This window comes from Centropristis striata, chromosome 17, assembly GCF_030273125.1.
Source record: "Centropristis striata isolate RG_2023a ecotype Rhode Island chromosome 17, C.striata_1.0, whole genome shotgun sequence".
Taxonomy (NCBI): Eukaryota; Metazoa; Chordata; class Actinopteri; order Perciformes; family Serranidae; genus Centropristis; species Centropristis striata.
Genome location: NC_081533.1, coordinates 6919290 through 6933617, shown reverse-complemented (window position 1 = coordinate 6933617; position 14328 = coordinate 6919290). Strand labels below are relative to the sequence as shown.

Here is a 14328-nt window from a genome sequence, read left to right as displayed (position 1 = left end):
GAACCCAGTACAACCCACCTGTGCGTGCTGTAGAACCCAGTAGAACCCACCTGTGCATATACGCTGCCACACTGTGAGCAGCTCCACTGCAGCTGCAGGAACAGGAAACACACCACGTGACCTCTGACCTGACCCACGATGCACCTCTGCTCACTCAGCGTCCACTCACTCAGGTGCATCATGGGAGCAGGAGGGGGCGGGGCCAAGCTGACAGGAAACAGATCAACTAGTAATCAATAACAATCAATTATCAATAACAATCAATGATCAATAACAATCAATAATCAATAAGAACGTTGTTACCTCAGATCTCCCAATGAGACGACACACACTAAACTGACAGGAAGAGACCTGAAGTACACACTTCCTGACCTGAAACACACACACACACACACACACACACACACACACACAGACACACATACACACATTAATTTAAAAAAAACATATTTTCCTAAAAACTAAAAATAATTTTACATTAAAAAACAGTGCTGACCCTGCTTTGTCTTGTTAAATAATAAAATTCATTTTTAATCTAACAAATGTATTATATTTTTTATATGATAATAATAAGAAATAAAATTATATGTTTGCTAAACAATTAAAAAACATTTTTATAGATTTTTATTTATAGATATTATATGTGTGTGTGTGTGTGTGTCTGTTTGTGTGTATAAATATGTGTGTGTGTGTGTGTGTGTGTGTGTGTGTGTGTGTGTGTCTGTGTGTCTGTGTGTTACCTGGACACTCTCCTCTGGAAAGCAGACAGTAGCAGTGTGTTGCCTGGCAACAGGCCAAGTGGATAGGGGGTGTGGCTTAAATCAAGGTACACCTGAAGACTCCTCCCAGTGTGGTCGCACACTGTAAGTCGCACACCTGAACACACACCTGACCACACACCTGCAGCAGACTCAGAGGTCCTGTCATTCAGATTGATTCTGTCCAACACCTGAGCCTGAAAACACACCAACTCTGACCTGCACAAACACACACACACACATACACAAACACACTGTGTCAGCCCTGGGACGGTATTTAAACCAATCAGAGGAGAGTAAAGTTTACCTGCAGTCCAGGACCTCAGAGAGAGAGAGGACTGAGGGCGAGAGAGCCTGAGAACAAACAGAGAGAGAGTTATCACTATTTACATTTACATTTAGTCATTTAGCAGATGCTTTTATCCAAAGCGACTTAAAGGAAGAAAAAAGCAAATAATCAAGATATAGTGCAGTAAGAGCCATTGGTGCATCAATAAGTGCGAGTGACAATTCTTTAAGGAGTAAAATTATCGTGTGGTGCTCTCTGAAGAGCTGGGTCTTCAGGAGGTTTTTAAAGGAAGAGAGGGATGCCCCTGCTCTGGTCGGAACTGGTAAAAACCACAGTTTTTTATAACTGCTTCACATCTGTGTGGCATGGAGTCAGCCAATTTGTGGCACCTTTCAGCTGTTATTCAACTCCAAGATTCTTTAACAACATTCCACAATTCATTTACATTTCTTGGTTTTGCTTCAGATACAGCATTTTTGATGTCACCCCACAAGTTCTCAATTGGATTAAGGTCCACTCCATAACATCAATGTTGTTGGTTTGGAACTAATATATTGCTTGTTTGTGTTCTAGTGTGTTTGGGGTCATTGTCTTGTTGAAACGCCCATTCCAAGGGCATGTCCTCTTCAGCAGAAGGCAACATGACCTCTTCAAGTATTTTGACATATGCAAACTGATCCATGATCCCTGGTATGAGAAAAATAGGCCCAACACCATAGTAGGAGAAACATGCCCATATCATGATGCTAGCACCACCTTGCTTCACTGTCTTCAATGTGTACTGTGGCTTGAATTCAGAGTTTGGGGGTCGCCTCACAAACTGTCTGCAGCCCTTGGACCCAAAAAGAACAATTTTAGTCTCATCAGTCCACAAAATATTCCTCCATTACTCTTTAGGCCAGTTGATGTGTTTTTTGGTAAATTGTAACCTCTTCTGCACATGCCTTTTTTTAACAGAGGGACTTTGCGGGGGATTGTTGTAAATAGATTAGCTTCACACAGACGTCTTCTAACTGTCACAGCACTTACAGGTAACTCCAGACTGTCTTTGATCATCCTGGAGCTGATCATTGGCTGAGCCTTTGCCATTCTGCTTATTCTTCCATCCATTTTGATGGTTGTCTTCCGTTTTCTGCCACGTGTCTCTGGTTTTGCTCTCCATTTTAAAGCATTGGAGATCATTTTAGCTGAACAGCCTATAATTGTTTGCACCTCTTTATAAGTTTTCCCCTCTCCAATCAACTTTTTAATCAAAGTACGCTGTTCTTCTGAACAATGTCTTGAACAACCCATTTTCCTCAGGCTTTCAAATAGAAATGCATGTTCAACAAGTACTGGCTTCATCCTTAAATAGAGGCCACCTGATTCACACCTGTTTTTTCACAAAATTGATGACCTCACTGATTGAATGCCACACTGTTATTTTTTTGAAGACACCCCTTTCAACTAATTGTCCAACTGCACAGCCTTAAGAGCATGCATATCACGAATGATGGGTCTTGTTGGTTTTCTGAGAATCTACTGCACCTACTGGTACCTTGTTTGCCATGTAGCAATAAAAAATATACTAATCTGGTTAGTCACATTGGACTGCTATTATTTTGAACACTACTGTAGCTGAGGGGTGAAATTCCATTTATTGGAAATTAGCAGGCCAGTTCCACCTCCTCGCCCAGAAGGACGGGGGTGTGGGAGAGGGTGTAATTAGTGGAGAGTGCAGCAGGGGTGGCTGTGTTCTCAGGTTTGATCCAGGTCTCAGTGAGAGCAAGGAGCTGAAGAGAAAGGCAGTTTGTGTAAGCCATAATAAAACTGCTTGTGTTTACTGCAGATTGGCAGTTCCACAGGCCCATTGAAAAGAAAGTGACAGTGTGTGAGGACTGTTTTAGATGCCGTAGGTTAGTTAGATTTCTGCACCTTTTGGCAAGATGTTTTCTGTGTGGAAGGGAAAAAACAACAAGAATGGAGTGGCACATATTGTAAGACTGGGGAGGGGACTGGTTCCCTTAACTTGCACAGGTAAACTTGCTTGTCTTAGCCTCGTCCGTCTTACCAAAGGACGGCTGCTGCTGCCGCTTCAGCAAACGCCCCTATTGTTGTGTTGTGCTTGGAATTGAACACGGCTGTTCTTGCATTCTGGCTGATTGTGACAAGCGTATACCGCCCTCTGCCAGAGCTGTGAATGGCTGGAATTTCCAATTGAAGTGCAAAATTGCTCACACCTGGGGGATGTTACCAATCCTAGATTGCCCCTTAATTGCTCACTTGCCCTCAGAGAGATGAATTCTGAGGATTCAGAATTCAGAAAGGAATCCAGATTTAGGCTAATCACAGAAAATATTCAGAGATTCAGATCGCCCCAGCTGAAAAACTCTTACTGCCCAGTCAGTAAAGCTTTTAGTGAATTTCTGTATATTTCCAGTATATACTTTCACTTCTCTCAACGCAACCAGACAAATAATTTTTTATTTTTATTATATAAAAAATATAATACATTTGTAAAGATTAAAAAAAATGAATTTTATTTTTTGACAACAAGACCGAGCAGGGACAGCACTGTTTTTTAATTTAAAATGTAAAAATTTATAATTTTGAGTTTTTAAAAAAATATTATGTTTTTTTATTTCTATTTATTTAATATATTTCTATTTAACATTTAATTAAAAAAAATTGTTTTTTAATGTAAACTTTGTTAATATAATTTTATTTTTTGACAACAAAACAGAGCAGGGTCAGCACTGTTTTTTAAACAAGTTTTTAACAAAATATTATATTGTTTAATTGTATTAATTCATTATATTTATATTTAACATTTGATAAAAAGTTCAGTCAGTTAAATAAGTCAGTAAGTTAAATCAGTCAATAATAATTTATTCTTTTAAACATCTGAATAAAGCTGCAGATGAAGAATAATTACAGGTGTTTACCTGTGTGCAGGTGTGCAGCAGCAGGGGGCGTGTCAGAGTGTGGAACCTCCAATCAGAGCGCACCTGCAGGGTGGAGTCAGTGTGGAGCTCCACGCTGCTCCTCCCGGAGACTCCACAGCCAATCAGAACACTTGGATCCTGAGGGACAAACGGACCAATCAGCTGAAGCCCCGCCCCCTCAGTGATATCACTCAGGTGTGTTTACCTGTGTGTTGGGAGTGATGAGTCTGTAGAAACAGTTGATCTGCAGAACAGGAAACCAGCGTGCTGCCACACCTGACAGCACCAGAACCACCTGCTAATACACAATATCAATTTTTATTATTGTTAAAAATATTATCATTATAAAAATATTATTACAGAATTATTATTATTATTAAAAATATTATTATTATGATTAAAATAGAATTACTTTAAAAAAATGTATTATTAAAAATATAATTATTTTTATTTACAAATGTCATTATTATTATTATTATTATTTTTTTTTTTTTTTAACTTATTTTTTATTTGACATATACGCACATACAGTCAGGTCCGGAAATATTTGGACAGTGACACAATTTTCATAATTGTGTCCCTGTACGCTACCACACAGATATTGAAATGAAATAATTGAGATGCAATTGAAGTGCAGAATTTCAGCTTTCATTTGAGGGTATTTACAGCAAAATTGGAGGAAGGGTTTAGGAATTGCAACAATTTTCATACATAGACCGCTCATGTCAAGGGACCTAAAGTAATTGGACAATTAACTCAAAGCATTCTCATGAGCAGGTGTGGGCTATTCCCTCGTTATTTCATCATCAATTAAGCAGGCAAAAGGCCTGGAGTTGATTTCATGTGTGGCATTGTCATTTGGAAGTGTTTGCTGCGAATCCACAACATGCGGTCAAAGGAGCTCTCAATGCAAGTGAAACAGGCCATCCTCAGGCTGAGAAAAAAGAAGAAATCCATCAGAGAGATAGCAGAAACATTAGGAGTGGCCAAATCAACAGTTTGGTACATTTTGAGAAAAAAGGAACGCACTGGTGAGCTCGGCAACCCAAAAAGGCACGGACGTCCACGGAAGACAACAGCGGTTGATGACCGCAGGATCGTTTCAATGGTAAAGAAGAACCCCTTCACAACATCTACTGAGGTGAGACAGACTCTCCAAGAAGTTGGCGTATCATTATCCAAGTCTACCATAAAGAGAAGACTTCACGAGAGCAAATACAGAGGGTTCACAACAAGGTGCAAACCATTCATAAGCCTCAAGAATAGAAAGGCCAGATTAGAGTTCGCCAAAACACATCTAAAAAAGCCAGCCCAGTTCTGGAACAGTATTCTTTGGACAGATGAAACTAAGATCAACCTGTACCAGAATGATGGGAAGAGAAAAGTATGGAGAAGGCTTGGAACGGCTCATGAACCGAAGCACACCACATCATCTGTAAAACATGGTGTAGGCAGTGTGATGGCTTGGGCATGCATGGCATCTAATGGCACTGGGTCATTAGTGTTTATTGATGATGTGACAGCAGACGGAAGCAGCCTCATGAATTCTGAAGTCTATAGGAGCATTCTGTCTGCTCACATTCAGCCAAATTCAGCAAAGTTGATTGGACGGCGCTTCACCATACAGATGGACAATGACCCAAAACATACTGCGAAAGCAACCCAGGAGTTTTACAAGGCAAAGAAGTGGAATATTCTACAATGGCCGAGTCAATCACCTGATCTCAATCCGATCGAGAATGCATTCCACTTGCTTAAGACAAAACGTAAGGCAGAAAGACCTGCAAACAAACAACAACTGAAGACAGCTGCAGTCAAGGCCTGGGAAAGCATCACAAAGGAGGAAACCCGGCGTTTGGTGATGTCCATGGGTTCCAGACTTCAGGCAGTCATCGCCTGCAAAGGATTCTCAACAAAGTATTAAGAATGAACATTTTATTTATGATTATATTCATTTGTCCAATTACTTTAGGTCCTTTAAAATGAGGGGATTATGTTTGAAAATTGTTGCAATTCCTAAACCCTTCCTTCAATTTTGTTGTGAATACCCTCAAATTAAAGCTGGAATTCTGCACTTCAATTGCATCTCGATTATTTCATTTCAAATCCATTGTGGTAGCGTACAGAACCAAAATTATGGAAATTGTGTCACTGTCCAAATATTTACCTGACTGTACATACATATAAACAAACACATATCTGACGCACATAGAGGAGATGTGCATTGTACACAGTTGCACTCGCCCTGCTCAACACTCTGCCCTAGTAGGGGTACTGTTCAATCACAAAATAAGTAAATAAATAAATAACAGTACAGAATGTAAATCTACAATACAAAGTACGAGCAGTTACAAGCTAGAAGAACAAAACACAGTACAAATAGAGAAAAAAAAAAGAAAAAAAAAAAAAAGAAGTGGAGGTGATTAGAGTTTTGGCATTGCTTGTTTTAATAATGACCACCTTTTATCAAACAGGTCTGACTTCAACTGTAGTCTTGCTGTGATTTTCTCCATAATAAACACCTTTTTTACCCTGTCTCTCCATTGTGTTATACTTGGAGGCTGTGGTTTCAACCAGGAAGTTGTTATTGTCTTTTTTGCGATCAGCAGCAGGATTCTTAGTAAATATTTAGAGCTCTTGTCTGTCATGCTATCAGGTGTTATGCCCAAAATGTACAGTGCTGGTTCCATAGGGAGGTTAATACCCATAATTTGTTTAATTTACTTCTTAATATTCCCCCAGTAATCTTTTATTTTTGGGCAATCCCAAAATATATGGGTAGTATCACCCACCGCTCCACACTCCCTCCAGCATAGATCAGTTGTATTGCTGTATTTTGATGTAATAACCGGAGTGTTGAAGTAGCGCATTTTGATTTTCCAATCAAATTCCCTCCATGATGGGCTATTTGTTAATTTGTGTCCCTCTTTAAATGTTTCCTCCCAATGTTCATCTGATATTATAATGTTGGCTTCCAGCTCCCATTTTTCTTTGATGTCTAAGTTGTTGTCATTAGATTCATGTTGTAGTGCTTTATAAATTTTTGCTATAATCCCTTTCTTTGACTTATTCTCTGGAAATGACCACAACACTTCCTCTAATTTAGAAGGTGTCTTACAAATGTTCTCCCATTCCTGGTGTTTTTGTAAATAGTCTCTTAGCTGTAAAAATTTATAGAAATCATTAGCTGGTAGGTTAAAATCTTTCTGGATTTGTGTAAATGATTTCAATGTTTGTCCCTGAAACATTTGGTCTATATATATTAGCCCCTTGGTAGCCCATTTGTTAAATCCCGAATCCATGGTAGATGGTACAAAATCTGGGTTCTTTGCTATTATTGTGGTCCTACTTACCGAATTTGACATTTTCAGCCTCTTTCGTACTGCTGACCAGATTTTCATTGTTCCCCTGATCCATTCATTGCCCATGCTGAGTTTCCTCCGAGCCTTTACATTCAAAAATGGGAGTGATTCTAAAGATACTTGTTGACATGCATTTTGTTCCATCTCCACCCACAATGAATCTTTCTCTTTAGTGATCCACATAACTAAGGCTCTAAGTTGAGCTGCCCAATAGTAGTTTCTTAAGTTAGGCAAGTTCAGCCCTCCCTTCTCTTTCTTATTGAGAAGCGTCTTGTATTTAATTCTTGCCTTCTTATTTTGCCATACAAATTTTGATATGATTTTATCCAATTTTTTTAGAAAAGCTCCAGGAATTACAATAGGCAATGATTGGAACAAGAACAACAGTCTTGGCAGTATGTTCATTCTTACTGTTTCTACTCTTCCCACCAGATTCAAGGGTAAAACCTCCCATATAGCCAAATCATCTTTTATCATGGTTATCAGTTTCCCATAGTTAGCTTCAAATAGCTGTGCTGTATCAGGAGTAATAGTTATACCTAGGTATCTAAATCCTTTTTCAGGCCATTTAAATTGGACCTTTTCTTTAAGTTCCACTGGACATTTTCCTGAGAGCATCATAGCCATTGATTTGGTTTCATTTGTCAAGTACCCTGATATTTCACCATATTCTTTCAGGTTGTCTAGTAGAGCTGGTACAGATGTGGAGGGCTCGCTTATATATGTTAATAAATCGTCTGCAAATAGGGATGTTTTGTGTTCTATGCCCCCTTCATCTTTTATTCCCTTTATGTTTTTATTTTGTCTGATTGACTCTGCTAACGGTTCAATACTTGCAGCAAACAGCAGCGGACTCAGGCAATCACCTTGCCTGACTCCTCTTTTGAGGTAGAAAAAGTCAGAGCAACAGCCATTAACTCTGATCTGTGATTTTGGATTTTTATAAACAGTTTTAACCCAGTCAATAAACTTTGAATGAAATCCAAAAACCTCCAATGTTTGGTATAAGAAGTTCCACTTCACGCGGTCAAATGCCTTTTGTGCATCTAGACTAAGCAACAAGGTCGGTTGGAGGATGTTTTTAGCATTTGATATAATATTTAATGTTCTCCTGATGTTGTTAGCCCCCTGTCTTCCCGGGATAAACCCTGTTTGATCTGGTTTGATTAATTTAGTTATATGTTGTTGCAATCTCTGTGCTAGTATGTTTGTTAATATTTTTAAATCATTACAAAGCAAACTAACCGGCCTATATCCTTCACATAAAGCCGGGTCTTTGCCCTCTTTATGTATCACGGAAATTATGGCTTCTGACCAGGTGTCTGGGGGGTTTCCTGTTGATAGAGCATAATTAAACACTTTGCATAATACTGGAGTTATCTCTTCTGCAAAACTTTTGTAAAATTCTCCTGGGAAGCCATCTGTACCTGGGGATTTGTTATTCTTAAGGGTTTTTATAGTATTGGCTATTTCTTGTAATGAAATTGCTTTTATCATTTCAGATGCTTCTTCTACAGTTAATGCTGGTAAACGTAGTTTTTTTGAAGAATTCTTGTGTTTTGGTTTCAATAAGATTAGACTCTGAGTCGCTGTATAAATTTTTATAATATTCTGCAAAAGTTTCCGCAATTTCTGTTGGCTTTGCCATGATTAGTTTCGAACTGGGATGTCGAATTTTTGTGATTAATCTATTTGTTTGAGCTTTTCGCAGTTGGAAAGCCAATAACCGGCTTGCTCTGTTGCCCATTTCATAATATCTCTGATTCAAAAAACGAAGAGCTCCTTCTGCTTTATATGTTAAAAGTTCATCTAACTCACGCCTGATTTTATTGAATTCGAGGAGGATGGAATTTTGAGATGTCCTTTTATGTTCTAACTCCAACTCTCTGATTTTTCTTTCTAGCTTTCCTTGCTGTTCCAGTCGAGCTTTTTTCAGTCTGGATGTTATTTCTATGATTTTCCCTCTTATGACTGCTTTTCCTCCCTCCCACAGAATTGATGGTGAGACCTCGCCATTGTCATTTATTTGAAAATATTCCTTTAGATTTTGCTTTAGTTCTTTGACCACCTTTTCGTTTGATAAGATCGACACATTGAGTCTCCAGTACTTAAAGAAGGGTTCCCTGCCCAGCTCAAGAGATAGTGAGATAGGAGCATGGTCACTTATAGTTATTGGTTCTATACTGCAATTTTTGATTTTGTGTATATGTTGTTTTGACACGCAAAATAAGTCTATTCTCGAATAACTACCATGTGGGTTAGAATAGAAGGTAAACTCCCTTCCTTTGGGGTTATCATGTCTCCATGGATCAATAAGGCCTAATTCTTTCATAACATTATTTAGGACTTTGGTTTTTTTTGTATTTAGTCCCCTTTCTGGTGGCAACCTGTCTAATTTACCATTCTGTATAGTATTGAAATCCCCCCCATAATTATCATCCCTTGTCCATTACTACTGATTATATTAGCTATGTTTTTAAAAAATGTTTCATTTTCCTCATTTGGGGCATATATGTTTAATATCGAAATAGTCAAATCTCCTATTGTGCCAATCACCATGATGTATCTTCCCGTATCGTCACTAATCACTTTCTCTACAGAAAATGGTAGAGATTTATTAATTAGTATGGCCACCCCCCTTTTCTTGCCATATGAAGCGTGAAATACTTGGTTTACCCATTCTCTTTTCAGTTTTTTATGTTCATTTTCAGTCAGGTGAGTTTCTTGTATTAGTGCAATTGCACACTGTAGTTTCTTCAGCTGACTCAAAATTTTCTTCCTCTTAATGGGATGGTTTACACCATGCACATTATAAGAAACCAGATTCAGTCTATTCATGATACTTTAAAATGTAAACTTACAGCTCTGTCCCTCCTATAAATCAAAACAACTGTGCAAAACAGTGCACAGTGAAAAAACAAACAAACAGTACACATCTCCCTCTGAACTAATATACAACAATAACATACTATGACTCCCAAAAGTCCCATCTTCAGAGAGATGTGGCGAAATCTCTCTGGGGAAATAGCACACTGTGCACCTGCAACTTCTCAGCTGTATTTAAGTTGCCACTTCTTAAGTTTCTCTCTTTCTACCAATTTTGACTTTAATCTGTGTAAATAATACTTAAATCCCATAACTAGCTCCTTTTATACTCTTTAAGCATTGTATTAGACAGATATTTAAATGAACCGTATTATATTCAGGATTATCACCTATTTCCACCTTTAGTTTCCGGGCTGTTGTCTAGTCCTTACCCCTATGAACCTCAGAGTTCTTTGAATAAGAGCTTGAAGATCTGCCTCTGTGATGTGTGGCCGTCTCCTCTTCCCCTTCTGTCCTGACACCGCAGTCCAGCTGCCCTGCATCCTCATTCTCTGTAGTTTCTTTTATTCTTATTATTATTATTTTATTTTTTTATTATTTATTATTATTATTATTATTATTATTATTATTATTATTATTATTATTATAGCAATATTATTATTAAAAAATGTTATTATCAACAGGTGCATTATGTAAGTCTCACCTGCTCCTCTGTCCCCGCCTCCCTGTCCATCATTGGCTGGTTCTTTGGGTCCCGCCCCCAGCGGACCACTGGACCAATCACAGCAGCTCTGACAGAGAAGCAGGGTGTCAGCCCCGCCCCCCTCCGCCCTAGCCCCGCTCCCGTGTTCCTCCAGGCCACGCCCTCCTTCTGCTGCACCCTGATCACAACGGAGGCGCAGGGCCGGCAGCCGGTCGCCACAGTAACAGAGGAGGAGGACGAGGGCCCTGCTTCTTCTTCTTCTCTTCTCCTCTTCCCGCCTGATGGCTGACCTCCCGCTGTGACATCATCACCCCGCCGCTGCAGGTGTGTCCCCATGGCAACAGACGGGCTCAGGATGTGGACGAGGTCCAGAGAGAACTGCAGGTACACTCTGACACACACACAGACACACACACACACACACACACACACACACACACACACACACCATGTTTAGAATCTAGCGTTCTGTAAAAAGGTTCCCTAAGAACCCTTGGAGCCTGTAATGTCCAGCAGGCTGATGGACACCTGGAGCAAAACAGAGCTCTGCCTCTGAGCCCGGTCCCGCCTCACACAGCTCCGCCGCTGAGCCTTGTCCCGCCTCACACAGCTCCGCCTCTGAGCCCGGTCCCACCTCAGGCAACTCCGCCTCTAAGCCCAGTCCCACCTCACGCAGCTCCGTCCCTGAGACCTGTGCCACCTCATGCAGCTCCGTCTCTGAGCCCGGTCCCACCTCACACCCAGAAAACACCACCACACCAGCAAATACTCCGATATCATTTAACCCCTCAATCACACATATTATCAACTCCTCATTAACAGCTGGCGTGTTTCCCACCACCTTCAAACGAGCGCAGGTGACTCCACTGCTCAAAAAAACATCACTGGACACGACACAGGTGGGAAACTGCAGACCTGTGTCACTCCTACCATTCCTTTCAAAAATTCTGGAAGGCACAGTCTTGAACCAAGTCTCTGGGTTCCTTTCTGAGAACAACCTGTAAGATACAAATCAGTCTGGCTTCAAGCAGAGTCACTCTACTGAGACTGCACTCCTGTCTGTAACAGAATCACTGCGTCTGGCTCAAGCAGCTGGCCAATCATCAGCTCTATTGCTGCTGCACTTCTCTGCAGCCTTCGACACTGTTAACCACTAAATCCTCTACACTCACAGAACTTGGTATATCAGGTTCTGAACTAGTTCAAGTCCTCCCTCTCAGGCAGATCTTTTAAAGCATACACTGTGTTCCAAATTATTATGCAAATTATTTTTCCCCCCGATTTTCCTAAATAGTCGATGCAAATGACAGTCAGCATAATTTAAGTCATCAACCGTTAGTTTAATGAAATCTAATGTTATTGAACAAACCTCCCAATGATAACAGTATTTTTTCAAAAATAAAAAACTTAAAATGCACTGTTCAAGTTACATTTTAACATAGGACCCCTGATTTGATAGCAGCTTCACAAGTCTTGCATCCATTGACCTTGTGAGTGTTTGGAGAGTTTCTTCTTGAATTTCTTTGCAGGATGTCAGGACAACCTCCCAGAGCTGCTGTTTGGATGCGAAATACCTCCCACCCTCATAGATCTTTTGCTTGAGGATGCTCCAGAGGTTCTCAATAGGGTTGAGATCAGGGGAGGATGGGGGCCACACCATGAGTTTCTCTCATTTTATGCCCATAGCAGCCAATGATCCAGAGGTATTCCTTGCAGCATGAGATGGTGCATTGTCATGCATGAAGATGATTTTGTTACTGAAAGCACGGCTCTTCTTTTTGTACCATGGGAGAAAGTGGTCCATCAGAAACTCCACATACTTTACAGAGGTCATTTTCACACCTTCAGGGACCCTAAAGGGGCTGACCACCACTCCATCCATCTGGACCATCCAGGGTTGCACGGCACTCATCAGTGAATAAGACTGTTCGTAGTTAGTCTTCATGTATTTCTGGGCCCACTGCAGCTGTTTCTGCTTGTGAGCATTGGTTAGGGGTGGCCGAATAGAATAACTGATAGAATAACGCATAACTGCAAGCCTCTGGAGGATCCTACACCTTGATGTTCATGGTACTCCAGTGGCACCAGCAGCTCAAAAATCTGTTTGCTACTTTGTAATGGCATTTTAGCAGCTGCTCTCTTAATCCGATGTTTTTGTCTGGCAGAAACCTTCCTCATTGTGCCTTTATCTGCACGAACCCGTGTGTGCTCTGAATCAGGCACAAATATCTTAACAGTACGATGATCACAATTAAGTTTTCGTGAAATATCTAAGGTTTTCATACCTTGTCCAAGGCATTGAACTATTTCATGCTTTTCGGCAGCAGAGAGATCCTTATTCTTTCCCATATTGCCTGGAAATGGTCGTCTGCTTAATAATGTGGAACGTGCTTCTTAAGTAGTTTTTCCTTTATTGGGCTCACCTGGCAAACTAATTATCACAGGTGTCTGAGATTGATTTCAGTGATCCAAAGAGCCCTGAGACACAATACCATCCATGAGTTTAATTGAAAAACAAAAAATGTAATCTTTATGACACTTAAATACAATTTGTGTAATAATTTGGAATGAGGTGTAGGTCACTGACAAGCGGACCGCGGTCCGGGTCCCTACCCAGCAGCTGGTCCCATACGGACCTATTTCAAAAAGGAAGGTTATGATTAAAAACCTGATGGGGTGCTTCTATTTTTTTTTACCAGTGCAGCTCTTGTAGTCGTTAGGGTAGTGGTTTAGCTGATTAGGAAACGCACTGACCACCTGCTTGCTAGTTAAGCCATCCCACATGATACTACTCAGCCTAATCATTCCTGATGGGAAACATTGTGACACTATTCTGCCCTACAAAGTCTAACTGCATTAACTAAGCAAAAGGTAAAACTGAGAAAAACTGCTTTAAAGGTTTTAACGTTTTTCTAACTGGCCAGCCAAATGGGTTATAGGGAGGTTAGTGATATGACACTTCTTTCTACATGTATTGATGATGTAATTTTTATGCCCAAAAATCGTGGATTCGAAAGATTATTTGACCTTTGACCCCAAAAATTTTGTCACTGTACTCTGGTAATGCAAAACCAAAATGCACTAACTAGAATGTTGTTGTCATCTTTTAGCTTTTATATTTAGTTTTCAGTGAAAAAACATTTTCAAATGATTTGTTATCAGTGTATTGAAAAGTGTTCTTTCAAAGATAAAAATGTTATAAGAAATGTTATATTTTAATATAATGTTATCACACTTTTTTACTGAATCACTATCTAGATAATAATTTCTCTATCAAATAAACTTTACATATCAAATTGTGCGGTTTGATCGGGATAGGTGTGCTATTACTTTTCTTTTCTTTTTTTTATTGGTGAAATGACGTAACAAACAAGGTGACATGAGAGACAAATACACTACACCATGTGGACCACAAGTAGAGACAGCAGACATACAGCGCAAACAACAACAAAGAAAAACATAAATG

General features: G+C 39.8%; 1 protein-coding gene across 2 annotated transcripts in view; it reads right to left on the bottom strand.

Moving 5' to 3' along the window:
• The window catches only part of ctc1 (CTS telomere maintenance complex component 1), a 70086-nt gene that overhangs the window by 5090 nt on the left and 50668 nt on the right, over positions 1–14328 (bottom strand). The window contains exons 13-19 of one of the 2 annotated variants that reach the window (XM_059354312.1): positions 10863–11253; positions 4177–4269; positions 3972–4109; positions 1066–1112; positions 741–977; positions 304–372; positions 51–207 (exon numbers count right to left, since the gene is read on the bottom strand). In XM_059354312.1, coding sequence (XP_059210295.1) covers positions 51–207; positions 304–372; positions 741–977; positions 1066–1112; positions 3972–4109; positions 4177–4269; positions 10863–11253 — 1132 coding nt within the window. Of the gene's footprint in view, positions 1–50; positions 227–303; positions 373–740; positions 978–1065; positions 1113–3971; positions 4110–4176; positions 4270–10862; positions 11254–14328 lie in introns of those variants that run through there. The other variant, XM_059354313.1, reaches the window with a different exon arrangement.